Here is a 17128-nt window from a genome sequence, read left to right on the forward strand (position 1 = left end):
ACACACAGTGCCTTGCAGAATGTTACAGTGAGTTGTTTTCTATTAAGTCTTTCATCTCCAGTCTGAGCCGTGTAATCGAAAATATTCCGTATATTGGTTTTGTTTTCCATCCTGAAAGGTCTCTTTTTATGCAAAGCTTCACTCTATTTATTCACACATCACTTAGCTTGATATAATTAATTTCATTTCATTCATAGTGCTACAGTGGGCGAAGGATAATGTCATTTTCACCTAGTGCTAGAGTTCTGATTATTTTATTATGACAAAGTCAATCAAGATTTGATGGATTCCTTTCATTAGCTTCCTACAAATGGCCTTTTCAGAAGGGAAGAGCGTGTGCATTAGATATTGGTGAGAGCGGAAGCATTTATGACTGAGAGAAGATACCGTTTTAGTGGTGTCCTTAGATCTACAAGATCTGTGCACTGTGACTCATCTTACTACTGGAAAGATACAGCAGTTAGGAAGTGTATCACTGCTGATCCCAGACCCAACCTCCAACCTTTAAACTCCCCCACAGAGTACTGTAGAATTTTACAGTACTTACTATATAATTCTGTAGTAAACTATAGTATACTGTAGGGTACTACACGACAGACTTTAGTATCCCTCCCATCATGTTATATGGGTACTTAGTATATAATTATGTAGTATACTGCAGAATACTACAGTACGTAGTACAGTATTATCCACACAAAAAAACACTTTAGTAAATACTACAGACATGCCTGCAAAAACACAACAGTCCGCATGTACTATAATAAATAATACAGCATTCAATTTGCAAATACCCTGCACATTCTCCTCCCCCGTGTCCCAATTTGTGCAACCTGTAAAATAACCTACATGCCAAGTATAGACTATATAACTGTGTTCCCTACAGTTCATAAAAAACAAGCAAAATGAGAACAAACACACTACTGTCAATATTACAGTACAACATATAGTCTGCAAAAACACAACAATTAATATAGTATAAACTAGTCTTTTTTTACTACAGTATGTATACTATAGAAGACTGTAAATACGACAATATGACAGTACAAAGGCATCTTTGGTGTCCTAAGTTTTCATAACTGTGACCTTAATTGTGTCTTAACGACCGTTCCACAGGTGCATGTTCATTAATGATTTATGGTTCATTGAACAAGCATGGGAAACCGTGTTTAAACAATATACAATGAAGATCTGTGAAGTTATTTGGAATTTTACGAATTATCTTTGAAAGACAGGGTCCTGAAAAAGGGACGTTTGATTTTTTGCTGAGTTTGTATATTTACACACATATAAATACATACACATACAGACATAGACATATAAATACATACATATACACATACATACAGTTGAAGTTAGAAGATTACATACACCTTAGCCAAATACATTTAAACTAAATTTTTCACAATTCCTGATCACAATTTTCTTTAACCAATCATGGTCTTTAAATTAGAATATATATATATATATATATATATATATATATATATATATATATATATATATATATATATATATATATATATATATTACCTTTATTTAACTAGGCAAGTCAGTTAACAGATTCTTATTTACAATGACAGCCTACCCCAGCCAAAACCGGACGACGCTGGGACAATTGTGCCCTGCCCTATGGGACTCCCAATCTCAGCCAGATGTGATACAGCCTGGATTTGAACCAGGGACTGTAGTGATGCCTCTTGCACTGAGATGCAGTGCCTTAAAATGCTGCGCCACCCGGGAGCCCAAATGCAGGGCCGACAGACAAGTTCCTTACTTTTTACCCCTTCCACTTTCATTTTCCATTTTTGCGGTAATGCCACAATTAGTAGGTTGTAATTGCCATACGTTTTAGTTAGCTGCATGTATGACATAACTCCACCAGTCATATTTATTATATAATTTATGAAGATTTTACCTTTTTTTTTATTTAAAAAATATAGTTTTTTTTATCAATTAGTATATTTGAGTTGAACCACAATATTTGTTGTATTATTTGTTCTGTCTTTTCTGGTGAATTAAATAGAAATTGCAACCAACTTTCTATGGCTTGATTTCCTAACTGAAAGTGGGAGGTTGTAATCTGAATGAAGGGAAAAAGGCCTTTCTTGAACATTGGGTTTAGATATTCTTACTAATTAAGTATAACTTTTGTATGACTGAAGACTTTAGTGAGAGGTCTAATGCTTTAATATTTAATAATTTCAGTCCTCCGAATTCATGTTCATTACATAAATGGGCCCATTTTATTTTGTCTGGCTTGCCGTTCCAAATAAAATGGAATCATTTTTTCCTCACATAATTAAAAAAACTGTTTGCTAGGTGTAGGCAAGACCATAAGCAAATAGGTACTCTGGGATATGACTAAAGAGTCAATCAGGGTGATTTTTCCACAAATACAAAGGTGTTTACCTTTCCATGGTAGCAAGATATATCATTTTTTTGCAAAATTTCTATAAAAATGTATTGGAGTGAGATCATTTATTTGTTTTGGAATATGTATACGGAATATATCCACATCACCATCAGACCATTTTATTGGTAAACTACATAGTAAAGTAAAAGTAGTATTTTTTAATGATCCAATATGTAATATAGTACATTTGTTATAATTTGGTTGTAATCCAGAGTTTAGAACAATTATCTAGATCCTCTATGAGGCTGTGGAGGTATCCAAGTTTAAAAGAAAACATGAATCATCAGCGTACATTGACACCTTTATTTCTAATCCCTTGAAATTATTGTTGGATCTGATTTTAACAGCTAACATTTCGATGGCAATAATAAATAGATATGCCGATAATGGACAACCTTGTTTTACTCCTCTTGACAGTTCAAAACTTTCTGAGAAGTAGCCAATATTTACTATTTGACACCTGCTCTTTGTCTGTGTACTCCAGGTGATCCAGCGCAGGGAAGATGGCTCAGTCAACTTCTTTAGAGGATGGGACTCCTACCGCGAGGGGTTTGGAAAAATCACTGGAGAACACTGGCTCGGTAAGTGTGTGTGTGTCCTTTTTGTAAGTGCACGATCAAGAAGCACCTTGGCCAAGTTCTTGGTTCCAGGACCATAGCTGAGTAGGATAATGATTTGAGTGCTGATAAAATACTCAGGACCATGAGGGTAAATGTGGGTGGTAAATGTGGTTTGAAGCAACGTCCCGATTATTCATCCAAACACATTTAACCACAGATACAACAGGAGACTGTCAGAGCACCACAGAGTACTCTTCCTATTCAGAGGGTGTAGTTGTCTTCTTAGCCACCGTCATCAAATGTCCCTCGGGCCAAACGTGAAATATGAAGTGGTGTACAGGCTAGAAAGGGATTTACTAGCTGCTGCTGCTTCCTGCTCCATCCACTTTCTTCCTTCCCTTCCTTCCCTCACTCGCTCTCTCTCTTCTTTTCTTGCCATTTTTCTCCCAGCCTGTCTCCCTGTGCTTTGTTCATAAAGCCTGTTCTTAGTGTGCCTGCATGTTCCTGGAGTCCAAGCTGTATGCTTACAGACTAGATAGTGTGTACTTTTCTTTGTTTTCTTTTTCTCAGAAGTGTGTTCCGTAGACGTAGCCTGCGTTGCTGTTGTCCTGTATCTTCAGTACTGCAGTATTGCCTAGCTGTGTAATTATGTACTGTATCTGCTACAGTGTGTCCTGTCCTGCAGCCATAGAGAATTGTTTACAGATGTGCTGCCAGTAGATGATCTTAGTGTGATCTTACAGTGCCTTCGGAAAGTGTTCAGAACCCTTGACTTTTCCACATTTTGTTACGTTACAGCCTTATTATAAAATTAAAATAAATACAATTTCCTCAGATATCTTAACACAATACCACAATGACAAATCGAAAGCAGTTTTTTATAAACCCTAACCCTAACCCTAACCCTAACCCTAAAAAACAGAAATACTTTTTTTACATACAGTTGAAGTCGTAAGTTTACATGCACTTAGGTTGGAGTCATTAAAACTAATTTTTAAACCACTCCACAAATTTCTTGTTAATAAACTATAGTTTTTACGTGACACAAGTCATTTTTCCAACATTTGCTGACAGATTATTTCACTTATAATTCAGTGTATCACAATTCCAGTGGGTCAGACGTTTACATACACTAAGTTGACTGTGCCTTTAAACAGCTTGGAAAATTCCAGAAAATGATGTCATGGGTTTGGAAGCTTCTGATAGGCTAATTGACATCATTTGAGTCAATTGGAGGTGTACCTGTGAATGTATTTCAAGGCCTACCTTCAAACTCAGTGCTTCTTTGCTTGACATCATGGGAAAATCAAAATAAATCAGCCAAGACCTCAGAAAAATAATTGTAGACGTCCACAAGTCTGGTTCATCCTTGGGAGCAATTTCCAAACGCCTGAATGTACCACGTTCATCTGTACAAACAATAGTATGCAGGTATAAACACCTTGGGACCATGCAGCTGTCATACCGCTCAGGAAGGAGATGCAGTTCCGGGTCAACAGCATCAATGTAACAGTATAGCTTTCGTCCCTCTCCTCGCCCCTACTTGGGCTCGAACCAGGGACCCTCTGCACACATAGACAACAGCCACCGTCGAAGCATCGTTACCCATCGCGCCACAAAAGCCACGGCCCTTGCAGAGCAAGGGGAACAACTACCTCAAGGTCTCAGAGCCAGTGACGTCACCGATTGAAACGCTATTATCGCGCACCACCGCTAACTAGCTAGCCATTTCACATCGGTTTCAAAGGCACAGATCTGGGGAAGGGTACCAAAACATTTCTGCAGCCTTGAAGGTCCCCAAGAACACATTGGCCTCCATCATTCTTAAATGGAAGTACTGAGTAAAGGGTCTGAATACTTATTTTTCTTCTAAAAACTGTTTTTGCTTTGTCTTTAAGGGGTATTGTGTGTAGATTGATGAGGGCAAAAAACAACTTAATACATTTTAGAATAAGGCTGTAACCTAACAGAATGTGGAAAAAGTCAAGGGATCTGAATACCTTCTGAAGGCACTGTATATCTGCAGTACTGTGTGTGTTCTGCTCTTGTATCTGTAGAAGTAGTAGTGTGTAGACTGTCCATGTAGTTGTCAGACAGTTGTTCTCAGATCTGCTCTGCCTGTGTAGATAGGTGACTATATGGGTTTGCATCTGCAGTGTGTTTAGCTGTAATGTGATGTCTCCACCTGCGTCTGATGTAGAAAAGGTCATCCCATCTTTTGCTGCGGCTCGTTAAAGACAAACTAACAACCTCCGAGGGAACGGAGGAAAAGCTATGTTTTTTTGCCCCAATCTCTTTCCTTTCTCCCTCTCCCTGGCCGTCCCTCGACGCAACTTAAAAAAATATAACCAAGGCGCAGATTTCTGAGTTTAGCGCTTTTGTCGTGCCATAATTGAGCTGTTAAACCCCTTTAGTGGTGTAAGTACATGTGATTGCAGGAGAGGTGTGAAGTGGTGTGTGCGCGGGCATGCATGCGTGCGTGCGTGCGTGCGTGCGTGCGTGCGTGCGTGCGTGCGTGCGTGCGTGTGTGTGCGCGTGTGCGTGTGTGTGCGCGTGTGCGCGTGTGTGCGTGTGTGTGTGTGTGTGAAAACTCAAAGACTAGCGATTTGGGATGACAGTCCTGTCTGTGTCAGAACACTGAGATTGTTTAGTTCTCCAAAAACCACGTGCAGGGGGAAGAGAGGGGGAGAGGGAGAGCTATATAGAGAGAGCACTCTGGACACAGCAGGGTCGAGAAAACCTTGATAAATCCTTTTATAGCCAGCAGGCACGGCCCTCATCCTCTCCTGCTGGTTCTGTCCTTCTCTCTGCCTCCGTCTGATGTAGGAGGGCTGTGGTGGAGGTCTACTATTGGTTTGGGAGGTTGGCAGTGACACTTTTCTGAAAGATGCTAGTTTTAGTTTATATTAAATAGACATGTGTAGATTGATGAGGGAAAAAAAACTATTTAATACATTTTAGAATAAGGCTGTAACCTGAGTTTAGCTCACACAATTTACCCCTTTTCTCACTTAACTCAAAATTGGAATATATTATTTACATTTTACATTTTAGTCATTTAGCAGACGCTCTTATCCAGAGCGACTTACAGTAGAGTGCATACATTTTATTACATTTTACATACTGAGACAAGGATATCCCTACCGGCCAAACCCTCCCTAACCCGGACGACGCTATGCCAATTGTGCGTCGCCCCACGGACCTCCCGGTTGCGGCCGGCTGGCGCAGTGGTCTAGGGCATGCATGCGTGCGTGCGTGCGTGCGTGCGTGCGTGCGTGCGTGCGTGCGTGCGTGCGAAAACTCAAAGACTAGCGATTTGGGATGACAGTCCTGTCTGTGTCAGAACACTGAGATTGTTTAGTTCTCCAAAAACCACGTGCAGGGGGAAGAGAGGGGGAGAGGGAGAGCTATATAGAGAGAGCACTCTGGACACAGCAGGGTCGAGAAAACCTTGATAAATCCTTTTATAGCCAGCAGGCACGGCCCTCATCCTCTCCTGCTGGTTCTGTCCTTCTCTCTGCCTCCGTCTGATGTAGGAGGGCTGTGGTGGAGGTCTACTATTGGTTTGGGAGGTTGGCAGTGACACTTTTCTGAAAGATGCTAGTTTTAGTTTATATTAAATAGACATGTGTAGATTGATGAGGGAAAAAAAACTATTTAATACATTTTAGAATAAGGCTGTAACCTGAGTTTAGCTCACACAATTTACCCCTTTTCTCACTTAACTCAAAATTGGAATATATTATTTACATTTTACATTTTAGTCATTTAGCAGACGCTCTTATCCAGAGCGACTTACAGTAGAGTGCATACATTTTATTACATTTTACATACTGAGACAAGGATATCCCTACCGGCCAAACCCTCCCTAACCCGGACGACGCTATGCCAATTGTGCGTCGCCCCACGGACCTCCCGGTTGCGGCCGGCTGCGACAGAGCCTGGGCACGAACCCAGCCCAGCCTGGGCGCGAACCCAGAGACTCTGGTGGCGCAGCTAGCACTGCGATGCAGTGCCCTAGACCACTGCGCCACCCGGGAGGCACAGTGTTATTATTATATTATGCTGTCTGTGACTCATCCATATCTGAAGACCACCTGTCTTCATTCTAGTTTCTCTCTCTCTCTCTGTATCCCCTTCTGTGTGTGTGTGTGTGTGTGTGGGGGGGGGGGGGGGGGGGGGGGGGGGTAATTTCACCTACACCTCTCAGATCAATAAAAACGCCACCAGAAACTCAGTAAAATAACTCCCCAGCCCATAGTACCAGTCTCTTAGTCTCTCAGCACAGGTGTAACATGCTTCCAACACAGCAGGGACTCCACGGCACAACTACACACATTGTACACTGAACACCTGCATAGGAATAAAATACACTATTGTATATAAATAGAACTGTGTCAATTTAACCTCCAACCATTATACACAGTGTAAAAGACATTAAGAACACCTTCCTAATATTGAGTTGCACCACCTTTTGCCCTCAGAGCAGCCTAAATTTGTTGGGGCATGGACTCTATAAGGTGTCGAAAGCATTCCACAGGGATGCTGGCCGATTGGTAGTGGACCATTCTTGATACACATAGGAAACTGTTGAGTGTGAGAAACCCTGCAGCGTTGCAGTTCTTGACACACTCAAAGCAGTGTGCCTGGCACCTACTAACATACCTCGTTCAAAGGCACTTAAATATTTTATTTTGCCCATTCACCCTCTGAATGACAGACATACACAATCCATGTTGCGGTCCAAACACTTAAAAGACATACCCTCGTCCACTTATGCCCTTGGGGGAATCCCCCTCGCCATCTTGTCGAGCGGTCCAAATGATTAGCCAAGCAAGGGAAGTTTGCAACGTAAGCCCATCAGCCCTCATTTTTAGTCGGCTTTGCGAGTGTTCAATTATGTTCACTCCGGGGCCTGAAACCTCCCATAATTCAATTCGCGACGATTGTACATCTGCTATGAAAAGTCAGTGAAAACTTAAAAACAACATTAATGGAGAAGTCAGCATACAAGTGTAAGTAAAAACGAATGCAAAGAAATTTGAAATTGTGCTACTGATGCCCATGACGGCATAAACACGTCTCATACAAAGTAAATATGTTTTGTTTGGATATCTTTTGGAATTGGTAGAAGTCATCAGAAGTCTCCACATTTGAGGGCTGAGGGGATAGGCTGTGTCTTTTAAGCGTTTGGACCACAACCCATGTCTCAATTGTCTCAAGGCTTAAAAATCCTTCTTTAACCTGTCTCCTCCCCTTCATCTACACCACAGGTGTCAAACTCATTCCACGGGGGGCCGAGTGTCTGCGGGTTTTCGCTCCTCCCTTGTACTTGATTGATGAATTAACATCACTAATTAGTTAGGAACTCCCCACACCTGGTTGTCTAGGGCTTTATTGAAAGGAAAAACCAAAAACCTGCAGACACTAGGCCCTCCGTGGAATGAGTTTGACACCCCTGATCTACACTGATTGAAGTGGATTTAACAGGTGACATCAATAAGGGATCATAGCTTTCACCTGGATTCACCTGGTCAGTCTATGTCAGGTTTTCCCAAATTCGTTCCTCGGGGCCCCAGGGGGGGCACATTTTGGCTTTTGCCCTAGCACTACACAGCTATTTCAAATAATAAACTAATCATCAAGCTTTGATAATTTGAATCAGCTGTGTATTGTTTGGGCAAAAACACCCTTTGGGGTCCCAAGGACCGAGTTTGGGGATACGCTGGATTATGTAATGGAAAGCAATGTTTTGTACACTCAATGTATATAACCTGTTTATACGTGTATAAGGTAATATTCCCGTCTTGATTGGAGGTATTGTACTTTCCCTCAGAGAGAAAATGGATGTCTTGTGATTGATAAAAAATGTATCACATACAAGTGCATTCGGAAAGTATTCAGACCCCTTGACTTTTTCCACATTTTGTTACATTACAGCCTTATTCTAAAATTGATAACATTGTTGTTTTTTCTCATCCATCTACATACAATACCCTATAATGACAAAGCAAAAACAGGTTTTAAGCCATTTTTGCAAATGTATTAAAAAAAACGGAAATATTACATTTACGTAAATATTCAGACCCTTTACTCAGTACTTTGTTGAAGCACCTTTTTGCAGCGATTACAGCTTTGAGAATTCTTGGGTATGATGCTACAAGATTGGCACACCTCTATTTGGGGAGGCTCTCACATTCTTCTCTGCAGATCCTCTCAAGTTCTGTCAGGTTGGATGGGAAGCGTCGCTGCACAGCTATTTTCAGGTCTCCAGAGATGTTCGATCGGTTTTAAGTCCGGGCTCTGGCCTCTCCTGGGTTGTCTTGGCTGTGTGCTTAGGGTTGTTGTCGTGTTGGAAGATGAACCTTTGCCCCTGTCTTAGGTCCTATGTGCTCTGGAGCAGGTTTTCATCAAGGATCTCTATGTACTTTGCTCTGTTCATCTTTCCCTCGTTCCTGACTAGTCTCCCAGTCCCTGCCGCTGAAATAATCCCCACAGCATGGTGCTGCCACCACCATGTTTCACCGTAGGGATGGTGCCAGGTTTTCTCCAGACATGACAATGTCATGTTCCTTTTACTAAGGAGTGGCTTGCACCCGACCAGCTCTAGGAATGTATTTTACATTTTTTATTTAACCTTTATTTAACTAAGGAAGAATCTTGGTGGTTCCAAACTTCTGACATTTAAGAACAATGGAGGCCGCTGTGTTCTTGAGGACGTTCAATGGTGCAGATATTTTTTGGTACCCTTCCCCAGATATGTGCCTCGGCACAATCCTGTCTCGGCACTCTACGGACAATTCCATTGACCTCATCGCTTGGTTTTAGCTCTGACATGCACTGTCAACTGTGGGACCTTATATAGACAGGTGTGTGCCTTTCCAAATCATGTCCAATCAATTGAATTTACCACAGGTGGACTCCAATCAAGTTGCAGAAACAGCTCAAGGATGATCAATGGAAACAGGATGCACCTGAGCTCAATTTCGAGTCTCATAACAAAGGGTCTGAATTCTTATGTAAATAAGGTATCTGTTTTTTAATTTTAATAAATGTGCATTAATACATTTTTGAATAAGGCTATAACGTAACAAAATGTGGAAAAAGTCAAGGGGTCTGAATACTTTCCAGATGCACTATACATACACTTAAGTTTTTAATGGATGTTCCGGAGAGTTAATCCAAGGACAAACTCTATTATCTTCCACCTCTTGTTTGCCTAGTAACACAATTACGTGCACTGTACCAAAACTTTCCCTAGCTCATTCAAATGCACCAAATACACTCAAATGCAATCTTACAGCCACACAGCACATAGTGTAGCAGGCACTCCACGCCAGTAAACTTTTTTCTTGCATATACACTTGTAAGCATACACACAGACGCACACACAAACACACACAAACTCACACCCTTCACTACATTCTACAAAATGAGGGGTCTTTGGAAAGTGTGATGATTCTATGTGGAAACATAATGACTGAAAGAGCCCTTCAATGGTTCTTTACAGTTCAGAAAAGGGTTCTTTGCTATTTTAATATTAATTACAATTCAGGGGAGCGGCTCATTCAAATATTTGGTTTGCGCACAGCTCTTTTTGTGCAACCTTGAGTCAGTGTTATTCCAGTTTATCTAATGTATTGTATTAGGCCATAAACTATTACAAATATAGCCAATAACAGTGTCTTGGGAAAGAGACATGTATGGCTTTGTGTCAATTATGTACAATATAATATGGCAAACCAGATCATTTATAAATAAGTCTGTGGTTCTTCAAAAGGATCTACAGAGAACCTTTCAGATTGAGAGATTATTTTTGAACCACTAAAACGTTTTCTATATTGTCAGGACCCGGTGAGAGAGACAGTCACTAATAGTCAGCAGAACCCAGAAGATGAGGCAGACTCAGCAGTACTAGAGATGGTGGTTTAATAAAAGGACAAGATCTTCAGGCAAAGAATATAAATCCACCACGTCCAAAATAAAGCCAAGAGGCACAAAATGGATATCCTCCAAAATACAAAGAAACTCCACAAAGTGGTAAAAACAGCAGGGAAAAACAAACCTCAAAAGACTACTCAAAAAATACACAAGAACTAAACCAGAGAACCTCTGGAAAATCCAATAAGAGAAATATATGTTCACAACAAGGCTTGGGCTGTGGCTGGGTGCTAACATACAAACACTGAGCAAAGAACTGAGGAACACACAGGGTTTAAATACTAACAAGGGAACGACACACAGGTGCAAACAATAATTAGAGCAAGGAAAAAACAAAAGGTACAAAAAAGGTGCAATGGGGACATCTAGTGACCAAAACCTGAACAGTCCTGGCCAAAACCTGACATATATAGTCCCAAAAAGGGTTGTAACAATAGCGGAACCCTTTTTTCCTGCTATATACGGTATACAGTATATCATCTTTTTTAATGTTTATTTAGAAAAGGGTCTTTTTAGCACCAAACAGGTTCCATTTCGAACCTTATGAGGATGGTTCTTTAATAAACCTTCAAAAAAGGGTTCTATATAGCACCAAAAAGGGTTCCACTATGGTTACAAGTAGTATTTAGAAGAAAGAAATGTGTGTGTAGAGTGTCTGTATTCTGCTCACGCAGCAGAGATCTGTAAAGGGCTACATCTCTACAAAGAGAGCAGACCAATAAAAGAACATTCTGAATCCTGGGAGGACGAGAGGCTATTGTGCTCTTTCTCATTTTGTCATTTTTTGTCACAGACACTCACTTTACATGGCTGGGACAGGCTAGGGAAAGCCACACAATCAGCAATCAACCAGAGCTTCTCCATTCACAGACCTTTTGATTCACTCCTCTCCTTCCTCGCTCCCCCCTCCGTCAATGCTGTTATCTTCATCCAACCTCCTAACACTCTGTTCCCTGGCCCAAGATCGGTTCTGCGCCCCTCAACCCCATTCAGCGCAGTGTCATCCGAAAGCACCCCTCCTTATCTCTCTGGCTGTCCCCCCTCACTTCTCTCACCCTTCCTCACCTCTCTCCCTGTCGCCCTTTACTCCTCACACCACTCCTCATCTCTCTCCCTGGCCTCCATGTCCAGTCTCCACATCCAGTGTCATCAGAAAATGCCCCTAAATGTCTGACCCAAGCAGGGCCTACCCCACACACTATGCCTACATCTCCCCTCCACTGGCTCCACCTATAGGCACTTGTGAATGCCTATAGGACCTACCCTAGCCCCTCCCCCCATTGTACCTATGCCCCCATACCTCCCTCACTCCCATCCAGCTTTCTCATCTCCTCGTCTTTCTCCCTGGCCTCCACCTAGACCTCAGCCTCTCTCACCCCCATCCCGTGTCATCACAAAGCGTGTCTGAATACAGAACCCGGCAGCAGAATCAGTAGCTCTGCTGTAGAAAAAATGTAAGTTTCGCCTCAATCACATCTGGCATCATCTGCCCTCAGGTCATCTCTGCTTCTGACAGCATGGGGTTAGAAGTCGAAGGCATGCGCCAATTACAGTGAGAGGAGGGAGAGAAGAGGGAAGAGAGGGGAGAAGAGGAGGACAGGGGATCTACGGTGCAGAGGGAGTTTTATTCTCCTGGTATTTAACGGAAATATAGATAAAACGATAGGTGATCTCTCTGTGGCTCATTAGCAGGGAAGGGCATCAGTGGCTCTGCATGTAAATGTCAACCCTCCATCCCCTCCATCATGCAAGAGGGAGGGAGGAGTGTGTGTATACAGTGCCTTCAGAAAGTACTCACACCCTTTGACTTTTTCCAAATTTTGTTATGCTACAAGGTGGGATTAAAATGGATTTAATTGTCTTTTTTTGTCAAAGAACTACACAAAAATACTCTGTAATGTCAAAGTGGAAGAAAAATGTAATTACATGTAAAATAAAACAATCTACTGTATCTTGTATTACAGAAGTATTCAACACCCTGAGTCAATACATGTTAGAATCACCTTTGGCAGCAATTACAGCTGTAAGTCTTTCTGGGTTAGTCTTGAACAGCTTTGCACATTATTCTTTTTACAATTCTTCATGCTCTGTCAAGTTGATCGCTGCTAGACAGCCATTTTCAAGTCTTGCCATAGATTTTCAAGCTGATTTAGGTCAAAACCGTAACTAGGCTAACTCACAAACATTCAATGTCGTCTTGGTAAGCAAGTATATTTAGGAAGCAGTGGAGCGGGGGTCCAGGGCAGGGAAGCAGGACTGATGAGACGAGGGACTGGAGACAGGGACCAGAGTCAGAGTGGACGGGACTGTAGCAGAGAGAAAAGCAGCGTCAGTCTAGGGAAAAACAGACACAACAAGATCACAAGATCTATGCAGGAACAAACGGCTTGAAACGCAGACTGACTGAGCAGAGGCTTTGATTATCAAACAGGTTGCAGCTGGTGGTGTATGCTAGTCGTTGTATTAATTTAGGATCTATTTCATCCCAACAACCAGATCCTCTTAGCCACTGAAGAGGGGAAAGGGGGGTGGGCCGGTTTTGACACCTTAAAACTCAGTTGTAAATTAGGCAGGAGGGGAATCTCTCCCTTTGCTCCTCAGTATTGGGAAAGAAATGTGCTTTGTCCTCCAGAGAACTTTAGCTGCCAAAACCTTTTTGTCCAAAAAGTGAACACTGGAACATTATTTCTAGCATCAGAATGTTTGGAATGGTCAGTGGGGACCTAAAGAATAATCATGTCATATTGTGTATTATCTTATGATGTTATTAAAAACTATATTAACCAAATACTGTAACTTAGGAAGGAAACACTTTCTAGCTTTCAAGTTTCCATCCAATATGAAGAACAAAGTTTTTTTTGTTAATTAACTTCTCTAGGGTAGGGGGCAGCATTCGGGATTTTGGATGAAAAGCATGCCCAAATTAAACTGCCAGCTACTCATCCCCAGAAGATAAGATATACATATTATTAGTAGATTTATATGGAAAACACTCTGAAGTTTCTAAAACTGTTTGAATCATGTCTGTGAGTATAACAGAACTTATGTAGCAGGCGAAACCCCGAGGACAAACCATTCAGATCTTTTTTTTTTGAGGTCACCCTGTTTTCAATGAGGTTTCATTGGGAATCCAGATTTCTAAGGGACTTGTTTGCAGTTCCTACCGCTTCCACTGGATGTCACCAGTCTTTAGAAATTGGTTGAGGTTATTCCTTTGTGTAATGAAGAAGTACGGCCATCTTGAAAAAGTGTCACATGTGTACTGTTTGATAGAGGCGCAAGACCAGAAAGCATGCTTGAGTTTGTTTTCTTCCTGTATTGAACACAGATCATCCCGTCTTCAATTTTATCGATTATTTACTTTAAAAAACACCTAAAGTTGTATTACAAAAGTAGTTTGAAATGTTTTGGTAAAGTTTACAGGTAACTTTTGAGATATTTTGTCGTCTAGTTGTGCAAGTTGGAAACTGTGTTTTTCTGGATCAAACGCGACAAATAAATGGACATTTTGGATATATATTGACGGAATTAATCGAACCAAAGGACCATTTGTGATGTTTATGGGACATATTGGAGTGCCAACAACAGAAGCTCGTCAAAGGTAAGGCATGAATTATATTTTTATTTCTGCGTTTTGTGTTGCGCCTGCAGGGTTGAAATGTTTTCTCTCTTTTGTTTACTATGGTGCTATGCTCAGATAATAGCATCGTTTGCTTTCGCCGAAAAGCCTATTTGAATTCTGACATGTTGGCTGGATTCACAACATGTGTTGCTTTAATTTGGTATCTTTCATGTTATGATTTAATGAAAGTTTGATTTTTATAGTAATTAATTAGAATTTGGCGGGCTGCATTTTCTCTGGCTTTTGGCCAAGTGAGACAGTAGCGTCCCGCCTAAACTCAGATTTTTGGATATAAATATGAACTTTACCGAACAAAACATACATGTATTGTGTAACATGAAGTCCTATGAGTGTCATCTGATGAAGATCATCAAAGGTTAGTGATTAATTTTAACTCTATTTCTGCTTTTTGTTACTTCTCTCTTTGGATGGAAAAATGGCTGTGTATTTCTGTGGCTATGTACTGACCTAACATAATCGCAAGGTGTGCTTTCGCCGTAAATCCATTTTGAAATCAGACACTTTGGTTGGATTAACAAGAGGTTTACCTTTAAAACGGTGTATAATGCTTGTATGTTTGAGGAATTTTAATTATGAGATTTCTGTTGTTTTGAATTTGGCGCCCTGCAATTTCACTGGCTGTTGGTTAGGTGGGACGCTACCGTCCCACATACCCTAGAGAAGTTAAGATAGGAATGTGATTTTGTTTTTCTAATCACATAATGGTTTTTCATGTCTGTTGCACATTAACCTGTTTGGCGTGCAAGCCCGACGTCGGTACACTTATGACAACAGCCAGCTCAAAGTGCAGGGCGCGAAATTCAAAAGATATTTTTTAAAAATATTTAACTTTCACACATTAACAAGTCCAATACAGCATATGAAAGGTACACATCTTGTGAATCAAGCCAACATGTCCGATTTTTAAAATGTTTTACAGGGAAGACACAATATGTAAATCTATTAGCTAACCACGTTAGCAAAAGACACCACTTTTCTTACTCCATCAGTTTTTTACTCCATCAGTAGCTATCACAAATTCGACCAAGTAAAGATATAAATAGCCACTAACCAAGAAACAACTTCATCAGATGACAGTCTGATAACATATTTATTGTATAGCATATGTTTTGTTAGAAAAATGTGCATATTTCAGGTATAAATCATATTTTACATTGCAGCTACAGTCAGAAATTGCACCGAAAGCAGCCATAATATTTACAGACACCAACGTCAAATACCTAATTACTCATCATAAAACATTTCTGAAAAATACATAGTGTACAGCAATTGAAAGACAGGCATCTTGTGATTCCAGACAACATTTCCGATTTATTAAATGTTTTACAGCGAAAACAAAATGTAGCGTTATATTAGCGTAGCCACAATAGCCAGAAACACTTGGGCGCCGACGACCAGTTCACATGCACGACAGATATTAGAAATAGCATCATAAAATGTTTCTTACTTTTGGTGATCTTCCGTCAGAATGTTGGACAAGGTGTCCTTTGTCCAGAACAGTCGTTGTTTGGATCTGGAACGGCAAATTTCCCTCATCATTTAGCATGGGCACTTGCCAAGTGGCACGGATCTCTCCAACGTCAACAAAGTCAGAGAACGGAACACGGCAAAACTCCCGAAAAAATTTCAATAATCAGATTAAACTATATTGAAAAAACATACTTTACGATGATATGGTCACATGTATCAAATAAAATCTAAACCGGAGATGTTAGTCGTCCATAACGACAGCTAAACAGAAGGCAAATCCATGTCCCCTTTCGCGCGCTCCAGAAACAGGAAATGGACGGTCACGTCATACAAAGAGCTTTAATTCCACCTCAGACCAAGATAAACACGAAATTTCTTCTCTCACCGCCTCTTGACAACCAGGGGAAGGTGTATGAAGTGTACGTAGACTCTTACGTATCATGCCCATGTATAGGCAGGAAGTTGAACAGAGCATCGATTTCTGACATTCCACTTCCTGGTCAGGAAATGTGCTGCAGAATGAGTTCTGTTTCACTCAGAGAAATAATTCAAACGGTTTTAGAAACTAGAGAGTGTTTTCTATCCAATAGTAATAATAATATGCATATTGTACGAGCAAGAATTGAGTACGAGGCCGTTTGAAATGGGCACCATTTAACTGGCTACTCAATACTGCCCCTTGCAGCCATAAGAAGTTAACTAAGCCAAGCCCCTAAGGATGTCAGAAGAGCATGTCAGTGTGATGGAACCGCCCTTTTTGACCAGAGTGCTTAAAAGGACTCCCTAAGAATGAACATTCAAACCAGCAGACGGACAGCGTGAGCTTAACATTACAAATGGTTGAAACGCTAAGACTCAACACGAGGTGAGAAGATAACCTCTACTACCAGACCAACAGATGTGAAGCCGTGGCTACACATTGAAATGGTAGGAAAATCTGAAACTCAACACGTGGTAAGAAAAACCTCACCTAGCAGATCAGAAAAGTAGGGAACGTTGGCCACACGTTGAAATGGTTAGAAACGCTCAACACGAGGTGAAGAAGAAACAGACTATACCGACACATTTGACAGTCTGCAGCTCTGCATGTAAAGTGATCTA

General features: G+C 41.0%; 1 protein-coding gene across 1 annotated transcript in view; it reads left to right on the forward strand.

Moving 5' to 3' along the window:
• Window positions 1–17128, forward strand: part of fibcd1b (fibrinogen C domain containing 1b) — a 239719-nt gene that overhangs the window by 148028 nt on the left and 74563 nt on the right. The window contains exon 5 of the mRNA XM_038965597.1: window positions 2898–2994. Within this exon, the coding sequence (XP_038821525.1) occupies window positions 2898–2994 (97 nt within the window). The remainder of the gene's footprint in view (window positions 1–2897; window positions 2995–17128) is intronic.

The sequence above is a fragment of the Salvelinus namaycush genome, chromosome 26, assembly GCF_016432855.1.
Source record: "Salvelinus namaycush isolate Seneca chromosome 26, SaNama_1.0, whole genome shotgun sequence".
NCBI lineage: Eukaryota > Metazoa > Chordata > Actinopteri > Salmoniformes > Salmonidae > Salvelinus > Salvelinus namaycush.